Raw genomic sequence first — 12,390 nt, 5'->3', positions numbered from 1 at the left:
ATATATTTTTTTGGATCTCCTGTGGCATTTCTCAGGATTAGTCAGAAGATGTTTCTTTTTGCTGATAGCACGATATTATCTAAGACACGGAAAATAAATTTGTGTAAGAATAGTGGACAAAACTGTGGCAGATGAATTTTAATGCAGGTAAGTATGAGGCTGGTGGTTGGTTAGCTCAGTTGGTTAGGGTGTGGTACAGGGACTGACCCTGTACTGGCTGAAATAGTTCTTGGAGCATGCCTCTTCTCCTTGCTCGACTGAGATATCATGGCATATGTGGAGAACAATGATTAGCAACCCATGGACAATAAGGAAGCTACATGAAGAGAGAGACAGGAGTGTGAGGTAACCCAGTTTTGACCAAAAAATTGACAGATTTGGGTATTATTTAAATGGTGAAAAGTTAGAAACAGTGATGATCTAAAGAGAATTAGAGGTCCATGTACACAGAACACCTGATCTGACGGAAAAGTTTCTAAGTGTCATTTGTGGCGATTTTGCTGGGAGTTTCCTGCCGGCTCTGTCCGCGATTTCCCCACCGCTATCTAACCACACTTAGTCAATTTTTTGGGCCCTGGGGTATTTCTCACCGTTTAGCCCACACTTAGAATTATTTTCATCACTGGGGAGCTGAGCTCTCTGGCCAGACCAGCTCCTCAGAGATTGGGGTGCCAATTTGAAAGGGTGCCCGATATCGAAGTGAACTTGAGGGTCCCTCACAGCCCCCCTCCCACACACAAGGGCATTACTCTGCACCTACCCAAGTGAGGACACTCTGCTATGGTGTCCTTGAGGGCCCTCCTCCCCTCCAGCCCCCCTCACACCCCCTTACAGACCACCCCCTTCCAGGACCTCCTGACCCTTCAACCCCCCAACCTCCCACAGGCCACTATTTACATGCCCTGCAAACACCCCCCGTCCCCACTCTTCATACCCCTCCCTCCACCCTCTTTCATGGGTATGGCCCCCCCATAGACCCTAGCCCCTGACAGTGCCACCCGGGCTCCATGACACTGCCACCCTGCCACCCTGAGAGTGTTTCTGCTGGCTTTATGGTGCCACCTGGGCACCTTGGCAGTGGCAGGGTGGCAGTGCCAAGGTGTCCCCATTCAAGTGCGAGGGCCAAGGAGCCCTCCTGCACTATTCCTGACCACCCAGGGGTCTCCAATGACCTGGAAAACCCCCACAAGTGCCATTCCGTCTGGTCCACGTTTGTGTGGACCAATACTGAACAGCGCCAGGTTGAGGCCTCACTGGGGAGGCGGTAGATCCCGTGAGGCCAGTAGATCGCAGGTAAGTATGTTTATATAGGCTCAAAACCTACTTAAGTGCATGTGGCTTGATCCCACCCATTGTGGATAGATCCTGAGAGGCGTCGAGGCTGCCAGGAAGCCCACGGGAGTCTCACCCCGCATCTACTTGTCGCCTCACGCTCCCATTCGGGTGTAATGCAGCTGGTAGATCACACCCAGAGAGCCAGAATATAGAGCGGGCATTTTGCTACAGCGGTACAAAACCCTGGGTAGACCACAAGTTGAGTATGTTGTGGAATTTTGTACACCGTACTTTTCAAAGGATTTATGTCCTTGGAATGAATGCAGCGCAGATGCACCAGAATGTTATCATGGATCCAGGGGTTAGATTATGAGGAGAAATTACACAAACTAGCCCTATATTCGTTGGAATATGAAAAGCCAAAGGATAATTTGATTGAGAATTTTACAACTTTGAAAGGAATTGATGGGTAGGTAGAGACCTTTCTTTACTGGTGGGAAGTCTCGGACAATCAGAACTAGGCCATTCAGGATGTAGGTTAAGAAACACCTTTGCAAGCAAAGGATGGTAGAAGTGTGGAACACTCACCAAAAAAAGCAAACACAAGTCCAATTAATATTTTTAAATCCAAAATCAATAGATAGTTGCAAGCTAAGGATTTAAAAGGATATGGAAGCAAGACAAGTGATTGGAATTAGAATACAGTCAGCCATGATCTTGTTGAATGATGGAACAAGATGGAGGGACTGGGTGGCCTACCCCTGTTCTCGCCAATTAATATGGAAAAAGGGAAAGTAATGGAACTAGTATGTAGCTCTTTCATAGAACTGGGTACAGGTGCAATGTGTTGAATGGTTTTTGTGTTGCAAATCTGTGGGGGGATCTTTATGGCCCCTTCTGCCAGTGGGATTTTCAGGTCCTTCTGAAGTCAACTTTTGAACGGCTCGCCACATTTTCTGGCTTCTCCACTGCCATGACAGGACATAAAATTCCACCCTAGGAATCTGTGAGCATTCACTGTGGGGCTATGTATCCAGTTGGATCAAAAATAAAAAATAATAATTCTTAGATCTTTTCATGTTACATTTCTCCCTGTTTAAATGTTAGCTGTTGGCTGGCTAGCTGCTTCGCAGTCAACAGATTAATGTAAATTGATGTCCCATTGTGATACTTAATACTTACATATTCAGGTCGTGACTTCTGCATGTCCAGACAGGTCACGATCCCTGGCTTAGAAATGTGTAGGTAATGGTATTTTCCAGGTAGAATGCATCCTATATTAAAATAAGGACAAGTAAAAGACACTCATTATAAGTAGAATTCTAGAGCCCCTCTCGCCGGCAGGGCTTTCCGGTTCCGTCGAAGGCAATGGACTTTTGAAAGGTTTGCCACAATTTACAGCCATGCCCCTGCTGCGAAGGGCTGTAAAACTCTGCACAGGTAATAAGACAATTAAAATACAAAACTTAATATTTAATCACGATGGCTATCATTTGTTAGTAAGTATCATCAAGTAAGTAATTCAAACAAATGCACAATGGTAACGGTTGTTTGTGTTTTTGAGTTCCTGCTCTCAATAACATCGATGTGGCAGCCCAGGCATGAGGCTGGGTAGGGGGGATATATTAGCTGAACAGATCCAGGCAATTCCCCAAAGAGCGAGGAAAAATTGGAGAGAAACTTGTCCCAAGATAACATTCAGGCACTTCCCAGCTGCTGTCTCAGCCCAAAACTGCAGAGGCCTGGAGCAAGTCATCCACCTGTCCTCTTGGCTGCAGTTGGTGACCCACAGTGGCTAGAAAATAAAGGCAGAAACTCACCTTTGAATAATAAAACAGTCCGTCAAAGGCCAAATGCTACAGAAAAAGTATGATTTTTAAAAAAAATTGGTTTATGTAACTGAATATCAGCAATAATTTTTAGAGAGAATTGTTTTTACAATTCTGTTGCTTCTTCCCTGCTGGGTGTTACCAGCAGGATCACAGCTGTCATGGTGTTTCTGTGAATATGTTCCATACTGGAACTGGAGGTAGGCACAGAGCTTGAAAAAAATGCACTTTTGTTTAATTTGCATTGAAGATCTATTTGGAATTTGTTCTTGAGTTATAATATATGTAATTAAAAAAACAACAATTTCAAGTACTGCAGTCTCGGCAAGAACTGCATATTGCATTTATCTAATTAATGCACACTTCAGTAGAGATGTTGCATTCTGTGTGAAGCAGTTTCTTTTGGAAAAGTGGATTAACTGCAGTATATAAGATGTGTTGGAGAGAGTGAAAAGCTGAACAGAGGAACAGGCTTCAAATGCCATCATAAACTAAAAGTTGAGCTTGAGTGGTTTATGCATAAATGATCTGCCCTTAGAAGTAATTAATTATTGTTTTCATAATGAATTTAAATCTTGGTAGTGAAACTCCATCATTCATAGTAACACATAGTTCCAATTTTATTGTGTCATGTGGAGCGTGTAATATTATAAGGGAAGTTGAGTTAACAAGTTACTGATCACCTTGTACCATGTTGGATATTTTATGCAAGCTCCTTAAGTTTTTAAACTGAAATCTATGGGTACCATTTTGCCAAAGCAAATAGTTTGGAATTTGCGTTAAATGAGATTAGATTCAAATACATATTCTATGAACCTGTATTTTATGAAAATTATGTTTTTAACAGACTTATTAAGGTCCTGCAGTAATGACAAACTGTGATATCGCCTTAAAAAATATTTACTTTCATATTACAAGAAAAAGATCCAAAATAAACCTTTCTTAAGCTGGTTCCCAACCCTCCACCAAAACATAATTAAGACTATTAAGCAGAGTACAGTTTACTATTTATAATAACTCTGCAATGATAGTAGTAATTGCGCACCAAATATTGTAAATGGATAGAAGATATGTTAGTTGCAGGTAATTACTAGGGAGGTTAAGGGACTGTTATGTTATAGATACTGGTTTCAGAGTCTCTTTCTATGGAAGTAAATGGAATAAATTGCCCCATGTTCCACTGCCAGCTTATGATTTACTCCCTACAGAACATGATAGAGCTCTGTGAATTCATATTTTAACTCACTGGCCTATCAATGCCAGATACAATTTTAACGTGAAGAGTGCTGACATAAAAAATGAACTACAGCAGAAAGATGTTTCCTAAAAGAGCTCTGTGGTCAATGCGGCATAATCATTTCATTTACAGCAACATTAAAACAACTCCGTTTCCTTTTCAACCAGGGCTCAACTACACCAGCTTGAAATTTGAATCACTAGACTCAGCAAATGTGTGTCATGCCAATTTCAATATGATATCCTATTTAAAGATGCAGAGCATTCACTAGATATGAGGAATGGAAAAGAAGCAAGATTATGGCTGGATAGGTGATGGAGAAAAAAGCCTGTGTGACTGGAATGGGATGTTAATGAGGCGTTACACGAGTGCTATGACCAGATGTAGCATGCTAACTACAGCACTGACAAAAATAATTGTATTTCCAGCTAGCAACCGATTCTCCACTCAAACGCCTTTCCTGATTTCGGCGTCGGCCCACGGAGAATCCCGCCCCTAATCTTTCCAAACGATTCCAACAAAAGAAACAGATGGATAAGTTTTCACTTTAAAAAAAATAAATTTAGGGTACCCTGCATATCTTTGGGTTGTGGGGGCGAAACACACGCAAACACGGGGAGAATGAGCAAACTCCACACGGACAGTTACCCAGAGTCGGGATCGAACCTGGGGCCTCAGCGGTTGTGAGGCAGCAATGCTAACCACTGCGCCACCGTGCTGCCCCCAGGTTTTTATTTTTAATAACCTTTACTTTAACAATCAAAATAAAATCAATGTGAATTAAATGCAAATTAGCAGGCAAATTGTATTTAATAGAAACTGTCATGTGAGAGTACCTTTAAGACATGGATGTTTAAGCAATGTACCTTTAAGAAAACAGTGATGTCAGAGAGTGGGTGGAGCTGGGCTTTAGATCAGCCATTTTGCAGTTTTTAGATTCAGTTTGAAAAAGAGCTTGTGTGTCTGTGTGTTTCCAGAGAGCTGCAGTTTGGAGGAAAAGAGCTTGGTGTGTGTCTGTGTTTTGCACTGAGCTGGATCTGCTGTGATCTCTGCCATGAAAGACTATCTCTGGATCATTTGGGTGATTTAAACTCATAATAGTAAAGCCTTTAACCTGATGTGATTCTGTTTAAAGGTGTTAAGTCTCTTGGAAGTTTGAAGGAACATTTTGAGGAATTATTTACTGTTGCAATATTTTCAGAGTTATCTTTGAAGTAAGGGGGGTTAAGAGATCCAATGTTTATTTATGATGTTAAGTTGAGTTCATGGAATAAACATTGTTTTGTGTTTAAAAACCCAAGTGTCCATAATTGTAATCCCACACCTGGGGAACAAGCCATATGCTAGGAAAAGCAACAAATACATTAAAGGGGAGGTTGGTTGAACTCCATGATACATTTTGCGGTTCTGAAAACACCTCGCCCATAACAAAACTATAAATTATATTTAAAATAAACCTCACAATAAGGATTTCATGGATTTACTGGAAACCTCCTTCACACATATGGCAGCACATACAGCCTCAAAGGATGAGATCTTACAGCTGTTCACACCGGTGGGATCTTCCGGTCCCGAAAATGGCCAATGGTGGGCTGCTTCTAGCTGCCAAGAAACACGCCGCGGGAGGCCAGAGAATTTTCCCAAAGTCTTTTAAAACTTGTGTCTTCTTCAGGCAGAGTTTCATTTTCTATCTTCGTGTAAGCTTTAACCAACCGATTGTGGTCCCGCAGACACTCCCAACAAAGTCTTCACCAAAATGGTCAGCTTTGGCTGATCAGTCCTTTCAAAATAACTGAAGCAATACCAGCAACTTTAGTTTTCTTATCCTTGCTGCTAAATCTAGCCTTCAGGTTTCCTTCTTTTCAGCTGTCGCACACATAGCCTCTCCTCAGCTCTGTGTACTGTTCTGCTGCTGAAAATTGGGCTAGCTTTGCCTCTCCAAATGCTCTGTCCGATTAACGATGTTTCCCACATTAAGGGGACAGAAAATCCTTGTCCTGAGGGCTTTGTGCTTTCCTTTTGGCTTCAAACAGCAAGCCAAAGTCACAGTCTGATTTCCGAGAATTCTGGGGCGGGATTCTCCCTTCTGGGGACTAAGTCCCCACGCCGGCGGGAAAACCGGCGCCAACCATTCCAGTGTCAACAGCCCCCGAAAGTGAGGAATTCTCCACATTTTCGGGGGCTATATGGACGGCGGAGGGGTTGGCGCCGCTCCAGCCGGCGGCGAAGGGCCGGTGCGAGTTCGCGCATGTGTGGAACGGTCGGCGTGATCTCGTGCGTGCGTGGAATGGCCGGCGTGATTCCGCGCATGCGCAGGCTGGCCGCCGTATTTTCACGAATGCGTGGGGGGGTTCTCTTCTCCGTGCCGTCCTCCGGGCAATATGGCGGAGCCCTAAAGGGGCCCGGCGCGGAAGAAAGAAGTGCCCCCACGGAACATGCCCGCCCGCAGATCGGTGGGCCCAAATTGCGGGCCAGGCCACCGTGGGCGTGGGCCCCCCCCTCCCCCCCAGGGTTGGATCCTCCCACGCCCCCCGAGGACCGCCCCCGCATACACACCTGCCAGGTCCCGCTGTGCGTGAGGTGAGTAATTCACGCAGGTGGGACTGGCCAAAAATGGATGGCCACTCGGCCCATCGGGGCCCGGAAAATCGCCGGGGGGGCCGCTATCAACGGCCCCCGACCGGCTTGGCAGGAATCCCGCCGCCACCGGCGGGGCGGGATTCGCGCCTCCCCCCGGGGATTCTCCGACCCGACGGGGGGCCGGAGAATCCCGGCCCTAATATCACAGTCAGGAATCTCAGGTCACAACCACTTTTCCCAGAGAGCATGAAGTTTTGGGCCGTGATTTTCTGCTCATTCACATTAGGCTGGTTCGGCGGCAGGAGTGTAAAACATAGCAAGAAGGCCAAAATCACGTTTTACGTCGACATAAACATGTGATGCTTTGTCTCTGCCCTCATCAATGACGGGGCATGTTTCTCAATGTTCAATGCCTGGAACATCATTTAAATATATTAACATATAATTATCAGGCACCTGCACCTGAATCATTCCGCCAATCAAAAAATCCATCTATGCTGTCATGATGGCAGAGCATTGTGAAATCCAACTGATCTCCCAGGGGAACTTGGGTGAGTGCAATGCTCAGGGGAAGAGGGTCATGCCCTCTTGGACACTGCGCCTGGCATGACTCCTTTAATTTTTTTCTTAACATCCAGGACTATACAGCGGAGAAAGCTGGCGTTGCTGACGCTGATTTCCATACAGGCAGTGATGTAGTGCTTTTGTGACTGGACTAGTAATTCAGAGACTAACAGTAATGCTCTGGGGACCCGGGTTCAAATCTCACCATGGCTGATGGTGAAATTTGAATTCAATTTTTAAAAAATCTGCAACTAAAAGTCTAATGATACCATTGTAGATTGTCGTTAAAAACCCATCTGTTTCGCTAATGTCCTTTAAGGATGGAAATCTGCCGTACTTACCTTGTCTGGCTTACAAGTGACTCCAGATCCGCAGCAATGTGGTTGACTTTTAAATGCCCCCTCAAAGGGAATTAGGGATGGGCAATAAATGTTGCCACATCGCATGAAGAATTTTTAAAAGCGCCGCTTTTTCTGCCGCCATCTACCATTGCTTATTTCTGGGGAAATTTCTCTTTCAGTTCGGGACACTCTCAGAAAAATATAGGCTTTGAAACCAAAATCAGTGCACTCACCAGAACATTCAACAAGCCATTTGTGCCGCCTATAGCTGAAAGAAGCTTTCCCAATGGTCCCACAAACCATGGATTTCATCACAATACCACATAATTGTTTAGGCGATACGCCAATTCACTACCTATGGAATCAGGTTTAAATGATAAGATATTTTGCTGGCACCAATCATGATAGCTTACTTATTGCTCAAAGTGGGAAGAATTGCAGCTGATTTTTATGCTTAGAATTTGACATGTGTTTTTCCCTTCTGCTACGTTCTCTGCTCCATGATTTATTCCTTAAAAAAGATATTGGGTGATCAGGCCATTAGGGCTTCTGTTTGAGCTTTTGTGTCACCTTCTAGGAGTATCGAAGGAATGGCCTGAGATAAATCTGCCTATGATATCCTCTTTCTCAGTGGATTAGGCAACACTTATTTGGATGCAAATCCTTTCCAGTAGACCATGCTTCTAAATTATATTTTCTTTTAGTAAGTGGGTGATAGAATTGTGAAACAGATTATCAGCAGAGGTGGCAGAAGAGAAAGCCATGGCAAGCTTTAAACAAAGACTAGATGAGTTTCAATTAGGAGCAATTAGTTCTACAATCACAGTAAGGATATTAATAAATGTTTTAGGAGGCTTGGTTCCATGGTTCATGCCAGAAATATTAAACTACGTATACTATACTATAATGAAGAAGTCAAGGACAGAGCAAAGCTCATGTATATTTCAGCCACATACCTTTGACTTTACATCCAGTGTAAGTAGGAAGTAGTTTATCTAGTTCTGCTGGTGGTTTAGTCACTTGCTCCAGAGTTGGGTCAAACAGATGCAGCATGAGTGCAGCCAGCTGAAACCCAATTTCTTTTGTGTTAAAATTTTTATGAGACCACTGGTCAGCATAGTAACGACGGGAGTATTTAGTTAATGATCCTGCAGCTCTGATTGTTATATCATTGGTATGGAAAGTGGAATCAATGACTAATTTTCCATCAAAGACAAGGCATGCCTTGTTGATGGCTTTGAATGCATCAAGATCCACTTTCTTCTTGTGAAAGTTAAAGAAAGCCTGAAAAAGTAAAAAAAAGACTGAATCAAACACACTTTCCTTCACTTTAGCAATCCACAACTCACAATTTTAAACACACGTACTATGCAAAAACAGGGTGCGTTTAGGTCAGATGCTCCACTTACATTCTCCTTCAATTTTGGCTCCATTCAAAATCATTCTGAGTTGAAAAATCAGCATCCTATCTGCAGATTAGTCATACCATTAGGGATTGTATGTGTATTCATAGATATGGACAACTGAGATAAATCAATCGAAAACAGTAACTCCTTTTCTAAGATACCAAATATGCAATGCACTCACTCGATCGCCCCAAATATCACACCTATTGGAGTACTATTTGTTTGTCATCTGGAATGTTTATGTGTGGTTTTCACAAATTCTAAACTTTCTGTTCTTAACTGTGTCACCATAGAGAGGCCCATGCATTGGAAGACAAGAATAGGAGAAGGCTCTTGAATTTTAAAATTGTTCATACAAGTTCTTTGAATTTTAAAATTGTTCATACAAGTTCTGAATTATCCCACAACAAGAAATAGTTTCTGAATCTACCGTGTCAAATTCCTTTCATTTTAATTTTCAGTGTCAGTGTGGCTCATTTAGAAGCACTCTTGCCTCTGAATCACTAAGTTCAGGGTTCACTGAACTCACTCTTGATCATGGCTGATCTACATTCAACCGTACTTTGCTCCACATCTCTCGATAACCTTACCTAATAAAAATCCATTGGATCTTTAGTCTTGAAAATTTTAGTTGACCTCATATCCAGTCTTTTGTGAGAGAGAGAATTTGATACTTCCACTAGCCTTTGAAAATTTGCTTCCTGATATGACTGCTAAATGGCCCAGTTTGAATTTTAAAATTGTTCATACAAGTTCTGAATTACCCCACAACAAGAAATAGTTTCTGAATCTACCGTGTCAAATTCCTTTCATTTTAATTTTCAGTGTCAGTGTGGCTCATTTAGAAGCACTCTTGCCTCTGAATCACTAAGTTCAGGGTTCACTGAACTCACTCCAGGTGAATATCAAGGTTGATATCTCACAGCACTACTGGGGGAGCGCTGGACTGTCAGTGGTGCTGTCTTATCGATGAGTTAATAAATCGAGGTACCATCTGCCTGCTCGTGTTGATGTAATAATTCCATGGCAGTATTTTGAAGAAGTGCAGGAGAGTTATCCTTGGTGTCCTGGTTAATATTTAGCCCCCTTTCACCATTAAGGGGTGATCTAATTAAGATTTTAAAAAAGAAAGACGCATATTTGTACAGCGACCACTGGACATCTCAAACCCCTTTCCAGCCAATGAAATACTTTTGAAGTGCATTCACTGTTGTAATGTAGAAAATATGGTAATGTTTCCACAACTCCCATAAACAGCAGTGTGATAATGGCCAGATCTGTTTTTGCAATGTTTCTAACTAAGAGGAATACAAGCTAGGTTCATACAACCTGCCCTCATAAATTTCCCTGTAACCTTGCATATTCTGCGGGATTCTCCATTGGCAGCATCCTCTGCTTCGCCGGCAGCACACCCACGCCCGCAGGTGTCCCGACGGTGTGGGGGTGGCCACAATGGGAAACCCCATTGGTCGGCTGAGGGAACAGAGGATCCCACTGCCGGCGGGAGCGCGCTGTGTCGGAAAATGGGGCTGGCGGGATGGAGATTCCTGCCACTGTTTCTATTCAAGTAATCCTCTTGAATGCCTCGATTGAACCTGCCTCCAACACACTTCCAGCCAGTGCATTCCAGACCTGAACCACTTGTGTGAAAATGTTTTTTCTCATGTAACATTTGCTTCTTTTGCAAAGAAAAAAAACAATAAAATCTTCCATTTCTATGATGACATCCCTAACCTTCGGATACCCAAAGTGTTTTACAGCCAGCTAAGTACTTTTCAAGTAACTATTGTAATGTAGGAAAAAGTGAAAGACAACTTGTGCACAGCGAATAGAAAGAAATCTGATATTGAGCAGATATTTTGTATTACCGATGTTGGTTGCTATTGGGCAGGACATGGGGTGAACTTTACTACTCTTCTTCAAAATAGCTCCAGGGGATCTTTTACATCTAGAAGGAGGCTTTGAAAGATGTCAGAAGTCACCGGCTATGAAAGCCTCAGCATCTCTTGCTCTGTCATACTGGGGAAGCTCATCCCCTGTCTGTAGACCTTGTGCTGGGGGCCTTGGCTCCTTTGAACATTTCAGTGGCTTTTCACAGTAATTTTATTGCAGTGTTAATGTAAGCCTGCTTGTGACAATAATGATTAAAATTATAAATTCAGCTGCCTGTCCATCCCCTCTATCATGTGAGTGGCATATTGCTGTGGAGAGGGTAGGTGTGGCCGGTGTTGTTGCTGCTCCTGGTGTTGCTGCTCCAGGCCATTGCTGCGCAAGTTGCTCCCATGCTGTAGCGAAGGCTAACAGCAATGGCATTGAGGAAAAGATTAGTTTACTCCCAGACGGTGGAAAGTAGTGAATTCAAAATCTCAGACTTAATCCTGCATGCACAAACCTTTCACTGTAGCTGGCTACAAACGTTGCAATTTTACTCTTTAAAAGCTTCCCAGCATGTCAATGTCATTGAGCAATCATTCCCTGTTGTGCTCCATCTCATTCGACCTGGCAAGTTGTGGGCAGCTCGTGAAACCCATGTACTGGCTGTTAGAGGCAGAATGTTGGATGAAATTAAAACTTAATTGCTTGTTTGCATATTGTAATGACCTCAACATCAGTCCCTCAAAATCGAGAATGACATCCGTCAGGCTTGGTAAGTCTTCATGTTGGGAGCATGTTGTGGTGCAGTGGAGTGGAATTCTCAGCCCCAGGTTGGCTTCCCTTTCCTGCCAGTGCTGCTGCCATTTTGCCTCACTGTCAAGTAATTGAGCCTTGAAGTGGCTTGCTCCTTGATGGGCCAAGTGGAACCATGCTGAGCGGTCGTAGCCTTCTACTCCTAGTCAGTGTGTTAATGCCTTTCCTTTGCCTGCCCACAGAGCATTGGCCAATGATAAGCTGGAGACAAAGAACCTGCCGAGGGAGGCGGTTTCCAGGCATCCGGACGCAATGGCCTGTCTATTGGAGTTGGTTCCGCAGGAGCAGGGCTTTGATGCTGGTAGACGCAGCTTCATGAAGGAAGCTAGCGTTGGTCAAGCAGTTCTCCCATTTGATCCCTAGGATTCGACACAAGCACCATTGATGGAAACGCTCGAGGATCTTACGTAACGTCGAAAGACAGTCCAGGTTTTGCTGCAATAGAGGAGGATGGCCAACACAGCAGCCTT

At 43.6% G+C, this 12,390-nt stretch overlaps 1 protein-coding gene across 2 annotated transcripts in view; it reads right to left on the bottom strand.

Moving 5' to 3' along the window:
- Nucleotides 1-12,390, bottom strand: part of cfap61 (cilia and flagella associated protein 61) — a 584,187-nt gene that overhangs the window by 152,630 nt on the left and 419,167 nt on the right. For both annotated transcript variants that reach the window (XM_072505562.1, XM_072505571.1), the window contains 2 exons: nucleotides 8,783-9,110; nucleotides 2,458-2,549 (listed from right to left, as the gene is read on the bottom strand). In XM_072505562.1, coding sequence (XP_072361663.1) covers nucleotides 2,458-2,549; nucleotides 8,783-9,110 — 420 coding nt within the window. The remainder of the gene's footprint in view (nucleotides 1-2,457; nucleotides 2,550-8,782; nucleotides 9,111-12,390) is intronic.

This window comes from Scyliorhinus torazame, chromosome 1 (genome assembly GCF_047496885.1).
Source record: "Scyliorhinus torazame isolate Kashiwa2021f chromosome 1, sScyTor2.1, whole genome shotgun sequence".
NCBI lineage: Eukaryota > Metazoa > Chordata > Chondrichthyes > Carcharhiniformes > Scyliorhinidae > Scyliorhinus > Scyliorhinus torazame.
Note: the sequence above shows the minus strand (reverse complement) of the source record. Positions and strands in the feature narration are given on the sequence as shown.